General features: G+C 49.1%; 5 protein-coding genes across 5 annotated transcripts; 3 read left to right on the top strand and 2 right to left on the bottom strand.

Moving 5' to 3' along the window:
• Positions 1 to 204: 204 nt before the first annotated feature.
• On the top strand, positions 205 to 773 carry FPOAC1_010835 (uncharacterized protein; the record flags this gene model as incomplete). Its single annotated transcript, XM_044855223.1, has 2 exons — positions 205 to 374; positions 431 to 773. 2 exons carry the CDS (start codon positions 205 to 207, stop codon positions 771 to 773), a joined length of 513 nt encoding a protein of 170 aa, XP_044702536.1.
• Positions 774 to 3,154: 2,381 nt separating this feature from the next.
• Positions 3,155 to 4,531, top strand: FPOAC1_010834 (uncharacterized protein; the record flags this gene model as incomplete). Its single annotated transcript, XM_044855222.1, has 2 exons — positions 3,155 to 3,369; positions 3,421 to 4,531. 2 exons carry the CDS (start codon positions 3,155 to 3,157, stop codon positions 4,529 to 4,531), a joined length of 1,326 nt encoding a protein of 441 aa, XP_044702535.1.
• A 774-nt stretch (positions 4,532 to 5,305) lies between these two features.
• FPOAC1_010833 (uncharacterized protein) lies at positions 5,306 to 6,540 on the bottom strand (the record flags this gene model as incomplete). Its single annotated transcript, XM_044855221.1, has 2 exons — positions 5,306 to 5,971; positions 6,025 to 6,540. The coding sequence occupies 2 exons, from the start codon at positions 6,538 to 6,540 to the stop codon at positions 5,306 to 5,308; spliced, it is 1,182 nt and encodes a 393-aa protein (XP_044702534.1).
• Positions 6,541 to 7,304: 764 nt separating this feature from the next.
• On the top strand, positions 7,305 to 8,229 carry FPOAC1_010832 (uncharacterized protein; the record flags this gene model as incomplete). The annotated part of the gene is made up of 2 exons (XM_044855220.1): positions 7,305 to 7,515; positions 7,601 to 8,229. The coding sequence occupies 2 exons, from the start codon at positions 7,305 to 7,307 to the stop codon at positions 8,227 to 8,229; spliced, it is 840 nt and encodes a 279-aa protein (XP_044702533.1).
• Positions 8,230 to 9,610: 1,381 nt separating this feature from the next.
• FPOAC1_010831 (uncharacterized protein) lies at positions 9,611 to 12,240 on the bottom strand (the record flags this gene model as incomplete). The annotated part of the gene is made up of 3 exons (XM_044855219.1): positions 9,611 to 11,899; positions 11,964 to 12,179; positions 12,238 to 12,240. The coding sequence occupies 3 exons, from the start codon at positions 12,238 to 12,240 to the stop codon at positions 9,611 to 9,613; spliced, it is 2,508 nt and encodes an 835-aa protein (XP_044702532.1).
• Positions 12,241 to 13,362: the final 1,122 nt, after the last annotated feature.

Here is a 13,362-nt window from a genome sequence, read left to right as displayed (position 1 = left end):
TCGAGTATACGTCATCCCTTGGCCAAGCCAAGCCATTTCAAAGCCGCAAACGAGCAACGAGTTTATCTCCTGGGTTAAAAACAAAGTTTTGTTTAATTCAAACATTCCCCAAACGTTGCTTACTCAACCATCTTTCTTGTATTGCTGCGACAGATCAACACAATTCGCGCGTCTTCGTCTTCAACCGCAACAACCATCACAACAATGGCGCCCACTGACGATCTCATCTTTGCGCGCGACTACAGGTGTGGCTCTGGCTACAGCTATAGTTACAGTAGAAACAGATGTTATCGAAACAGCTGGTCCTACTGGGGACGCTGGGTAGTCGCGGGCATCGTCATCTTTTTCTTCCTCCTCTTTCTTATGTGCTGCCTGTAAGTGTTATCATCATCGTCATACCATCAGTTCCTGTATGCTAAAATTCACAAAGCATCTCCCGTCGTCGTAAGAGCCGTGGCGTTAAGCCCGTCTACGGTACTGGCTGGATGGCAGCCAAGCCTTGGGGACAAAACAACAACAACAACCAGGCCTACAATTACGGCAACCAAGGTGGCTATAACCAGGGTTACAACCAAGGAGGCTACCAACAGAACAATGGTGGCTACAATGCGCCTCCCGCCTATGGCCAGCAGCAGCAGCCTCAGTACACTGGCACGACATTCAACGCCAACGACGGCTACTATGGCCAGAACTCTGGAATTCAGCAGCCTGATGGCACATATCAGCGCGATGGCGGATACGCCGCCCCTCCTGGACCTCCTCCTGGCAAGTAAGCCTAGAGAAGGAGGATAGAAATATGATGTTATTTTGAACACACGGCCGACATGGGAAGGGCAGGAAACGAAAGGATACCACTTGTTAAGGCGTTTTGGGAGCTTGAATCATGATATGTAATGGCTGCTTCTGTATCAATCTGAACTGCGGAATGGAGTACTTGCTCTCACGAGCAAGACTTGATTTTTTTCTCGGGTGAATTGATGTCTACCCTTTCTTATAATCAGGTAGCTTATCCCTAGTAAATAATTATCAGATTTTGAGATCCGTGCTCACCATTCGTCAATACTGACCTCTCAATATGACTCAGTCGGTGATGCTGTTTGCCATGGCTTTACGGAGTATGTCAGGCGTTATTGCATGGTACTGTGTCAACAACACAATGCTATAGTCGACTGTTATCATGTGCCATATCTCGTTTCCAGATATTGTCAGTATACATTCTTGGCTGCATATTAACACACGCGCGTCTATTCCATTGGCATCGATTTATCCAGAGCACTACCTGCCATGAGGCGCTCGATAGTCTTACATCCTTCTGTTTCAGCCTCGCAGAACGAATGTTCTGGTGCATCGATTGGTAGGCACACTGACGCCATAGCCGCTGACAAAAGGAATCTGCATGGGACCCTCCAGGCCAACACTTAATGGTTAGGTACCATGGATGTATTGAGGGTTTCCCAGAGTCCTGCGTTGTAGCGAACGACGATCTGAATATCTACCGTTGAGGGAATGCTACCGAGCTTCACAGCGTATTTGAGCTACCATGCACATCGTAATCACCGCTAAAGAAATCCAAGCCTTGGCTTTTTGGTCTTGTCGACGCCAAGTCCCGAATAGTTGGGCCGACAGCCGCATGTGCATGCATAGCTGCAAGGTAAAAGTGAGGGTTTGTCACGATACCAAGACTCATGACATCTCTTGCTATTTCAAGCAGAGGTTTCTGGATTATTCTTTCGGGGCATTATTAGGTAGCCGATGATGCAATGATTGAAAACCCTTTGACTTTACCACTTCAATTCTGTGACAAGATCGTCCGGCTATCGAAACGACCCTGTCATTTCGGAAAATGGACGCCTTTAATGGCCCAAGCTGGGGCCAGGGTTTGATAGAAGAGCTAACGGTATGACAATGCACATGGTTTCCTGACGCGAGCTCGAGTTAAATTGATGGGTTTTAAATATCGCGCACACAAACTAGGATGATATGGAGTTGCGGTTGTGTTTGAGATGGGGATAGGGGATTCGTTCAGCTTGTTGTTTGTTCTAAAGACTTTACGTGGAGAGGGATGAATATGATGGATAGTGTACCTAGGTACCTAGTAACGATCGTTGACATGTCAACATTACCTACTAAGGTACCTTAGTAGGTATCCTGTCCCTCCATTTTTTTCTTCGTCATGTCTGCAGCCTTCTTCGCGCATGTGCATCATCCTATGTCGGTATTATAGAAGCTAAGGTTTGAGGGACAAGCCATGAAGGCGTCACCCATACGACAGAACGGTTCCTTTGTCTTTGGCTTATGCAGAAGAACCATCTATCGGTTGCCGGCTGAATACACGAGATAGAGAAGCAGACATCGTCATACCCAGAACTGGCCTTTACAATTCTCTATAAAACTACGACGTAGCGCAGACTGAAATGATTTCTCGCCCCAGTCCAATCGAGTTTCCTTCCGAGTTTCACAGTTTCAGAAGTCCCTTGGCGCCTGCCCTGCGCCTGCCCTGACTGTCCAGGGGTAAAATTAGCAGTCCCATTTTCCCCTGGATCATCCCCGCCACTGGCGGTAACGCTGGGTCCCTCCACCTGGTGGGCGCTTTCCTCCTTGGGATTCCTTTGAACTTCCATTCAACTCCCTGGCTTGAGTTCGCTCATTCATTCATTCTTACATGCACTACTTGCGCCGTTGGCAACATGGTTGAAAAATCTTGAGCCTATCTTGAACCTTAGCATAGGTTGTTTACACTCTCTCGACCTTGTTCATTGTTATTGTTCTATCACATTCATTCTCTTGTATACCGACCGGTGCGAGCGCCGCTTTCCTTTCTACTCCTCTATCCAGGATACTATTCAAACTACCATCCTTCATTCCAATAACGACCCGCATCAATATCCCGAATCACGCGCCGAAGAAACAACACCACATACGTCGCTGTCTCAAAATACCATTTCACATTGACTTTTTCGCCGTTTCTTGATCAACAATCGCAAAACTCAATTGGATTATCTATAACGACTCGTGCAACCGAGCAATATACCTATCATATCCAGCATTTACAGCACGAGTTATCAATCACATCACCATATACGGCATATCAGACAAATTATATTACACTCATTACTAGCCTAACGTCTCGCCAGCTGCGACGAAAACCAACATAATGCCCTCCATTGATGAGGCTATGGCGCGAAGCCTTCGAGGCAGCGCCTGGGAAATCGTCAAGGACAAATTCGTCAGAACTATTGTCTCTGACCTTACACGACGAGATATGCTCGCTGATGCCGCACAAACGACCGACAATGTTTCACAAGCCTCCGACGATTTTGCAACTGCTATCTCTAGTTGGGACAATTGTATGAGTGTAGTGTGGTGCAAGTGTGTATATCCTCTGTTAGTCCCATAGTTCTCTCACTAACAATCTTCTAGGTGGCCGGTGATTGGTGTCATGATCCTCGGAGGTCTCATTATATTTAGTATTCTCTGGTGCATCATTCGCTGCTGCTGTTGCGGGCTCTCGTGCTGCTGTAGCTGCTGCCAGTGCCTTAAGTGCTGCGGTAACTGCTGCGGTGCTTGTGATCCTCCAGGCAGTCACACGAAACACCTTGACGACCCTTACCCTCCTCAGCCTCAGCACCATGGATATCGAACTGAACCCCCAATGAATCCCTCGGTACCTGAGTATGGGGTTTCTAAACCTATTCGAAACGAGCCACCTCAATATGCTGAGTACGAAATCAGCAAGAAGGATGACGACGCCTTACCCGAAATGCCCAGCTCCGAGGGCAAGAAGGTCCAAGTCTATACCGAGGCTGTTGAGTTGGATACGCTCTCTAAGCCACCCCCTAGTCAACATAGTATGGTGGGAACTCCGTATAGTCAACCTCAAGGCAACTCCAGTGGCTATCTGGGCTCCGGACAAGCTACTGATCCTTACTCGCCTCTCGACCAGCAAGGTTACGGATATCAACCTCCCCCGCCTAATCAAGTCTATGCTCCTGCTGCTATCGCTCCCATGCCACATGAGCGTCGCTCTCCAGCTTTAAACCAGAATCCATATGGTAACCAAGGCTACGGCCACGACCAAGGATTTGAACAAGCTCCAGGCTTTGGTCAGATGCAAGGGCATGGTCAAACACACAGCTACGGCCAAGGTGCCTCACCTCAGGACTATGCAGCAAACTATGGAGGATATCGAGCAAGCCCTGCACCACGCCCTAATCAGCGACTTTCAATGCATCAGGATGAATTTGGCTCGTACGGAAATCTTCCTCCACGCCGCTCTCCAGCTCTCCCCGACGATTATGGTTACGGTATACCTGTCCGCCATTCGCCTGGTCCTCAGAATGATTTTGGCTATGCTCAGCCACCTCGTCAATCACCCGCTCCTATGAACAACTACCAAACACCACCACCAGGTCCGGAGGGTAATTACAACCCTCGTCCCGTACCTCAACGGCAACAATTACTTGAGTCTCAGTCACCCGTCAGCTACGAGCCTCAGCAGCCTTACCCAGGTTTCAAGCCATACCAACCATAGAATAAATTATGGACTGAAGGAAAGCACAGGCGTTCGGCCCCTACTTGTCTCGGTATTTTCCGGATACAGAGTTGTATTTTAAATCTTTGATCTGGCTTTGGCTTTATTTTCCATGCATAGGCGTTAACGGTTGGACTATATGGCACTCATTAGGATACGGGACACTATGTAGGTTTTTTGGTTGGAAACCCAATGATGTACTTCTTATTCTCGCCATTTGACGAGATGCCTACGGGCAGTTTTAGCATAGTTCTTGCTTTTAGCCATAAGATGAATTGGCGTATAGTTTGATACGTCACGCAGTTAGCATCCATTCACTTCTCGCTCCCACGCATCAAGACTACATGACTTGAGGATAGCATGCACAGTCTTTTTCTTCTTCAGAGTTTGTGACGTACACCTTGCGTATTTTTATCTTGGTGTGAAGCATTCTAAAGTTTAGAAATGATTGACGGAATTGTACAATTTCTGCAAGAAAGTTGGAACCCAAATCGAGGCTGTATTGAAAATGAAATTGCAATCGCTTCTAATACCGAAATATGAACCCATCTTGTAACGCCCTATCACTATTTACGTTCTAAACCTGCATTCTTCCACTGTACGATACAAGAAACCCAAGCATGAAGAGTGCAAATGCATAGTGCACCATCCAATAATGAGAGAATTCCATAACTTGAAACCAAGACATATCGCTCGAAAAACACCGATGCCGCCGAGTAAAGAAAATATAACAAAAAGAAAGGAAAGGCTGCTGCGGGATCGCCCGTCTGTCCGCTATTCCTTGGGATACAACTCGGTGGGTACCTTGTCCTTCGGGCCCCGGCCACTCGAGCTACTTCCTATAATGGTTCGATCGTCACCATCGCGCTCAGGATCGTATTCCCCGGAATCTCTGGTGTTGGGTTGGCGAGAAGGATTCCCAGAACGCGCGGCGGGCTTATCGACCTCATCGTCTGATTCGGTATCTGTCTCATGCTCTGAATCAACCAGCCTAGCGCGCGCCGTCTCATCCTCGCTGTCATCATATCTCCTGCGTCGACCCTCATCGTCAGATTCGTTGCCGTTGACATTTTCGTAGTCAGTGTCCTTAAGTTTGATGAATGAGTCGATAATGTAGTACTGTAAGGCGTTCATAATGAGAGGGAAAATCATCATGACGAAAGCGATCTGCAGCTTCTCGTTGCCTTCTGTCCAGCCAAGAGCCCAGTCACCGGCCTTGGAGATCCACGGCATCATGATAAAGATGATGAGAACGCAGACCTTCATGCCAAATAGACCGCAGAAGTAGATGACGGATTGTTTCAGCCACCATACAACATTGGGTGGGCTGCCATAGTTTCCAGACTGGACAGACTCGGGGGGTTGGCCGAGGGACGTGTAGCGGATGAGACCGGTCAGAACCTTGAGAAGAACGATAAGGATGGGGATACCGAGGGTGGTCTGTGTTGAAGTTAGTATTTGAAAGAGCAAAGACAACAGCACATGGCACTTACATCGATAGCGAGATTGAGGAGGTAGAAAGAGCACGGGTTGGGAGCGTAGTCGTCGTCATCGGAACGCGCAGTAACTGTTGCTGCTGACGGGTCGACCTGAACCGAAAAGCGACCGCTTGTCAACATGGACATGAAGATATTGGCAATGTGCACAAGCACAGAACCAAAGACCTGCTTGGAGACATCAAAGAACCAGATCTTTAGAGGTCGCTGAGGACGCTCTCTCCACCGTTTGTATACGAGAGAGAGCAACGCCAGAGCGCCGAGCGCGCCTTGTACAACGAGTGCAAAGGAACCCAGTAATGAACATTCTCCGCCGGACCCATCTTCGCCGTAGGGTGTTGGCGGCGCGGACGAGATAAATGTAGTCGACGCGGCTGTAGAAGTGGCAGTGGAGGTGGCCGAGGCAATGATTGAAGTAGCCATTTCGATAACGACAGTTGAAGAAGCAGATATTAACAAAGAAGCATCATCGACAGCGACGGGTATAACTTCGAGGTCGGGGGGAGGCTGCATATGGAGATTTCTGATTTAGTCGTTTAATTGAATATGATGTCGCTTGTCTCAGACGAAAGGAAGACAGAGAGACAGGAGAGAGAAATAGAAAGAGAAAGAGAGAGTGGTGATGTTTCAGGCCGACCGAAAAGGGTCCAACGGGGGCGGAGAAGGAGAGGCGAAAGTAAGAGCTTGGCGAACAAAACTCTGACAAAATGTGTTATGAAATGAAACTTGTAATGTCCTTTTTTACGTGATCGAATCAAAGCAAGGCGAACAAGAAGAACAAGAAGAACAAGAAGAAGAAGAAAGAGGAGAAAGTCAAAAAGAGGCACTTGTGATCATGAACATTAGTACCAAGGTAGTTACGTACGCTACGCCAGATTTACTAACTGCGTTGTACCTTACCTGTCCCGCTGCAGCCATGTCTACCTATGCCGGGTCATCGACATTGAATCTCACATCGTTTTAAGTCTAGACCGAAGCTAGGCCTGAATTCAACCTAGACTCTCAGGTTCTTCAACTCAGCCACTCCACTTAGCGTGTCTTTTCCCCAGCTCGAACCGAGACAAGTTGAAAAGGAACGCCACATACAACCAGATCACTATATATACTCTCTCGGCTAAACTTAGCTCCGTGCAGATTCCTCAGGCAAGGCCTATCAGAACGAGAGCCCGCTAAACACCAAAAAAGTCCAATCCGAACTCGACGACGACGACGACGACGGCTCAATTGACGACAGCTTTCCCTCCCGCCCAACACCGTCGCCCTTCCCACCAGAGACAATGTTTCGCCCGAGACTAAGGGTTCCTCGCTTGGCCTTTGGCCTCGGCATGCGACCCATGGTTAATCCTCGCCGTTCGATCCATCATGTTCCCGAGCTGCCACACAACTATTCCGAGGGTGTTCCCAACCTTATGAGCCCTGGAGGTTTCTCTCTCGCCTGGACCCAGTACATGACACTCATGGTGGAGAAGTTGAATGCTTTGACTGTCGGTACGTGTGGCTCAATGCTTCTCATATACATTCAATTCTATATCAGCCCACCGATACTGTATTTACTAACGATACACTCATCCAGGCACCGAGCTCGAGGATAAGGACACAAAGACCATTGCTCTCATGACAGCCCGAGAGCCCAACCAGGCCCCCATCTTCAACTATGCCTCCATGGCACACAACAACCACTTCTTCTTCCAGGGTATCTCCCCGGCCGGCACTCCCATGCCCGATGCTCTCCGCAGCGAGCTCGAGGCTTCGTTCTCTTCCATCGAGACCCTCCGCCGAGAATTCATCATCACAGCCTCCGCCATGTTTGGTCCCGGTTTCCTCTGGCTTGTCAAGGCTGGCCCTGGCGACTACCGTCTTCTGCCCACCTACCTCGCCGGTTCTCCCTACCCCGGCGCCCACTGGCGTGCCCAAAGCACTGACATGAACACCTTGGGCAAGGATGGTTCTGCTCGCAACTTCATCAACAACCAGGCCTACGGCGCTAGCAAGCGATCTAGCGATCTCCCTCCAGGAGGTATCGAGCTTGAGCCCCTTCTGTGCCTAAACACCTGGGAGCACGCCTGGTTGCTAGACTGGGGTGTAGGTGCCGGCGGCCAGGGTGGAAAGGTTGCCTATGCAGAGTCATGGTGGGAGCTCATTGATTGGGAGAAGGTTGCTCAAAAGTCAGGAGTGCTACGACCTGAATTCAAGTCGGTTTAAGGGTTTGGGGAACGTTATATCATGACTTGCATAAACAGGTTGTACAGCTAGGGAAACGATGTTACGGCATTGGGATAGATACAAAGAGGTGGAGGGCGAGCGAGTTTTGTAAGATATTGTACTCTGCATACCTATACAGGTGGGGGAAAATGTACCTTTTGATGTCAGTAATGTCTATTCAGGAGTGAGTGAAGGACAACGAGACATGATAGCACTACAAAATGTATATATAGACCAACCGCTAGCACAAAGCAAAAAGGGAAAAGATCAAAAGGAAAAGACATACAACACCAGGTATTCGCTGGTCGTCACCGACCCAACTACTAATCCGGCGCTTCGTGGCTTGACGATGGGGGAGCGGACGGGACCCCGTATTCTCCACGAGCTGTGGTCGTATGTGGAAGTTTGAGTGGTGAAAACATATTATATCGTGGTGTTTGGTGATTGTAGTGGTATGATACGGTCCATATACCCCGTCAACACTCGACATTATGAAAAGTGCTGGACGTCTATCAAAGCATACAGAGAGCCGATGCTCATATTCACCCACTAATATCTCATGACATCATGATAATGGTGCTCTACAGCCTTGGTGCAACCATCATATCCACGCAATCCGATGTGTATAGATAGATATGAAGAGTTTCTGCTTGTTTTCTCCCTGTGTGCATTTTGTTCATATGCATGTACTATAATTCGAGGTGAGTGTCACTTTAAACAGATCCGCATCACATGATCTGTTGGAAGTAGACAAGGCTACCTATAAATAAAGGTTACATGTTTGTAGTTGGTGGTTGAGTACTCACATAGACATAGCATTAATCATACATCACAGTAGGTTTTCTTTCCAGACATGGTTTTATATAAATTCATCATTTCATTTTGTTTTCCTATCCTAAGAAGCTAGCCTGAGCTACCTATATGAAGTAAAAAGTCAAATAGCGCCAAATGGTATCCATGTCGTCGATCATAATAAACCTTTGAAGGAAGTGGGTTGTGCTGTGTTGCGTTTTCTAGAGTCGTTCGTGTGCCAGTGGTATAAAGTAGGTAGATCATAACCAGGTGGTAGCCAACCCAAGAAAACGTCATATGCAAATCCCCAAACACTCATAAACCATAAAGAACCTTTGCTCGTTTTGAGCTAACATGTATCCGCTGTATAAGCATCCCGCGAGAGAGCCGCGGCAATATCCGCATAAGTGGTTGTACGTTCTGACATATAAAAAGCACACAAAACACCAGTACATAAATGATAAAAACAAACAGCCTAGTCTGCAATGATACAGAAGTAATAACATCTGAGCAATGCGACCAGGTTGAAAGAAAGAAAATGCAGAGTAGAGTTTTCATAGATAATAAAAGGAAAGTTGTAGAAGACGGCTTAGATCATGTTGCCATTGACACTGATCTCAAAACCCTCACCCTTTTGTCTCAAAGCCTTTGCGAGCATGAGCTCACGCATCCAGTCGATACGGTCATCGCGGTTCTTGACGGCAAAGTGGTGTGTCTTGCCTGTGCCATTGACCCCCTCGGCAGGAATTGTGCCAACGGGCTGGAGGTGGCTCTCGCGCTTGCGAAGGCGCGCAGTGTTCTTGTCTTGAGGAATGAGCTGGAAAGCGAAGGCGCCTACTGGATCACTCTTCTCGCGGCTGTGGCTACCACGAGAAAGGTGCATTGTCTTGAAAGCGGCGCTAAGCTTGGAAGAAGAAGCCACGCTTGAACAAGCGATGGCGTAATCATCAATATCAACATATTCGAGAGTGCGGTCCAATTCCTCAGAGTCCTTGTGCATGTTGAGGCGAGTACCCTTCAAAGTGAAGTAGCCGTCCTGCCATTCATGTCGCAGCATCTTGGTCTTACGCTTTTTCATGGGGCCTTGGTGGCTGATGCCGTTGGCCGGGTCGGCAGAAGGAGACTTGCCCTTGGCGCCGAGAGGTGTTATAGATGGAGCCAGTACTTTCTCAGAGCCGTTGAGCTGACCACGGGAGAAGGGGAGGTTGTCCCGAGGAGGCGGCTGAAGGGGCTGCTGTGCTCGCGAGCCTCGTGGTGACTTGGGTGACGACGATCCATGAGAAGGTCTCGCCGTGTTGATGGGTTTGTTTTCCTCGAGAGCGGGCATCACAGGGAAAGATGGGCGACGGGCCGAAGTACGAGACTGGCAGCGGGGAGGGGAAACGTTGTTGGTGGGAGAAGTGCGGTAGTTCATGTCAGGAGGAACAGACTGTGAGAAGTCCCGAGCAACAGGACCAATGGGTACAGCTGTAACAGGAACATCAAGCTCTGAGAAGGGCGTACCATGGCGAAAGTTGTTCCTGGGCGTCATCTCCAAGTCAGGAGACCGAGGGCTGGTCCTATCCATCTGATAAGGGGCAAAAGCAGGTTGCTGTTGGTGGTGGTAATGCTGCTGCTGCTGCTGACGTTGTACGTATGACTGATTCTGAGACTGGCTCTTCTGGGGAGGAGGTGGAACAGACGAAGCACCAAGTCGCGAAGGTGGTAGCAGTGCTTTGCCAGGGATGGAGAGCTTGGGAAGGCGGCGCAGACCTTGGTGAGGAAGCTGGGCCTGAGCAGTTGGGATCCCAGCAAACGGAGGGGTGGGAGGGACTTCCTCGCTACACTCTCCCCCGTGCTGGTGCTGAAAGTTGAGGAATTGCCGGACGTTGTCTTGAGGATCTCGTGCCTGAACTCCACGAAGAGACGCTTCATAAAGATACTGAATAGGAGGCATACCAGGACCCATAACATCGGAAGAGGCGACGACAGAAGGTTCAGCATCTGAGACGGGGCGGACCTTGTTGGGGTCCAGTGCTTTAGCTGTCTGTGGGTTTCCAGCATCACCAATCATAACGGTGCCGGTAGCATTGATGTCGACATGGGGATACTCCTTCTTGAAGGCCCGGATAAGTTGCTGTTGTTTTCTGTACTTGGAGCAGTTCTCTCCCTTTGAGCAGTGGTGGGGCTTTGGAATGACCTGTTCGATGCCAATGATGGACACTGACTCCATAGGAGTGATATCATCTCCGTTTGTTCTTGTTCGGTTCTTTCGCCTGCTGCTCTGGCGCCGTCTTAGCCCGTTGTCTTCCACCCTTCGCGTCTCCCGCACCACGTCCCTACTTGGGACATCCTCAATTGGTGTTTCCGGTCGAGGGGATGCAGGTCGACTATCCCTCAAGGCTTGAATCTGATGCCAAACTTTGGTTCTGATACCGAACGACTGAATGCTAAGCTCCTTGAGATCTTCGAACTTCAGTGTGATTAAGATCGCACCACTAATGTCATTCTCCATAAACCGGTCGGCCACAGACAGCTCAATGCCAGCATTGAGCATAGCCTGCGCAACCATTTCAGTGGTCCATGATGCAAGAGTTGTCGTGTCAAGTTCGGCATCAGTATATTGGAAGGGACTGGCACGAGGTTGGGGTGGTGGCTGAGATGACATAAGAAATTCGGCAATGTTTCGAGGTCCCTTGGGAGTAATAGGCGATAGTGTCAGAATAATGTCCTCTTCGGTGGACGAGTAGTGGTCAGTTGAGTTTCTGAACAGATGAGGTCCTCGAGGACCTTCAACTTGCTTCGGGGAGTATTCCACTGGAACCTCTTGACTTCTGCTCGACCTTGGTGTTGGGACCTCATCGTAGGAGGAAACTGTTGTGAAACTAGGTTGTCCGGCCTGAAGAGAGTCGGTTGTTAGAATCTCTCAAGACTTGATTCAGTAACAAGTACAAGATACATACCGATTGCAAACTTATGCGAGGAGAGTTATCTTCTTCATCGCTAATGATCTCATCCTCTTCCTCCCAGTCCGTGTCCACAAATTCGGTTGCTACTGAAATTGGGCGCTCCAATATTTGCGAGTCGTTCTTGAGACTGAAGAATGTGTCACGGGGGAGAGGCTGTTGTCGCATTTGCGAATATGTCAAGCGGTCTCCGCCTCGGAAAGATGAGTACTCCTGATTCGGCATGTCAGCGACTTGGGTCGATGTTTGGCTTCGAGGCTTTCTTTCCTACCATTTTGTAGTTTTTGTGTTTTTGTAAATTGATGTCAAGCTATTGATGCTTCCAGGCACCAAATATTGATGGTGAGATGGGTTATACCAGCTGGTGATTGCTTAGTTTGGCCGTTGCCGGCACTTGCTTCTTTAGAACTCAGTGCCTGAGCACGATCGAGAACACGCCGTGAAACAAATAGAAACAAATAAAGAAAACATAGACCTCGTGATGTCGAGGAGATAATACAATAGTCGCAAAACTTAGGAGGAGGGGACCAGGGGAGCGTGCGAGCGGGCGGTTACGGGATGTTATGTATGCACTATAGCTCAACACTGGTGACTGAGGGAACCAGCATGAGGATGGCGGTCACGGAGGGGATGGGGACAAGAATAGACTTGAGCAAGTGCTAAATGCAGAGTGTGCGGCCATATCTTTAGGCCCTTGGTACACTGGAACCCAGTCCCTAGTCCCTAGACCCTTGCACCCTTGCTTGTCCGGCGGTAGCAGAAGAGACGGGAGTAGAAGAGGAGGGTGTGAGCAAAGAGGCTAGGATGAAGACAGGGTGCTGCGGCTTCATCACACCGGCACGGGACGCAGAAGCGAAAAGCAAACAGCATTCTGTACCAATGGCAAAACAATGTCCGTCAGAAAGCGTGTAGATCACGTTTGACCGGATGGATTTCACTTGGAAGCGATCTGAAATACCGGTATTAGTAAAGAATGGAGGCTGGGTAACAAGAAGCCCCTCTCACTGAGGGATATGCATGGACATTTGATTCAGATAGTGGAGAGAAACGAGAAACGACCACCATTGATGGACTTGGGGTGTGTGCGCGCGGCGTCAAGCTGGCGGTACCAATTGGGCCTCCGATCTGAGTACAGGTAGTGGCTGCGTTTGCATCTTGCGTAGGTATAAAAATGCACGCCCAGTCACGTTTCTTGCCTCTGATTCACGAATCAGAAAGTGTCCGGGGCCCTAGGGTCCAAAAGATGTTAGTGAAGCAGTGTCTTTACTGGACTGGACGCTTAATGACGATGCTAGATGAGAGAAGAACGTCCCTGGTCCTGGACAGAATAGCGTGGGGCACTATGCCTTAAACCAGCCTGAGCTCGTCGATTGGCTCGAGCTGGCGCACGTTGAGA

This window comes from Fusarium poae, chromosome 4 (assembly GCF_019609905.1).
Source record: "Fusarium poae strain DAOMC 252244 chromosome 4, whole genome shotgun sequence".
Taxonomy (NCBI): domain Eukaryota; kingdom Fungi; phylum Ascomycota; class Sordariomycetes; order Hypocreales; family Nectriaceae; genus Fusarium; species Fusarium poae.
This window is presented reverse-complemented; position numbering and strand designations above follow the sequence as displayed.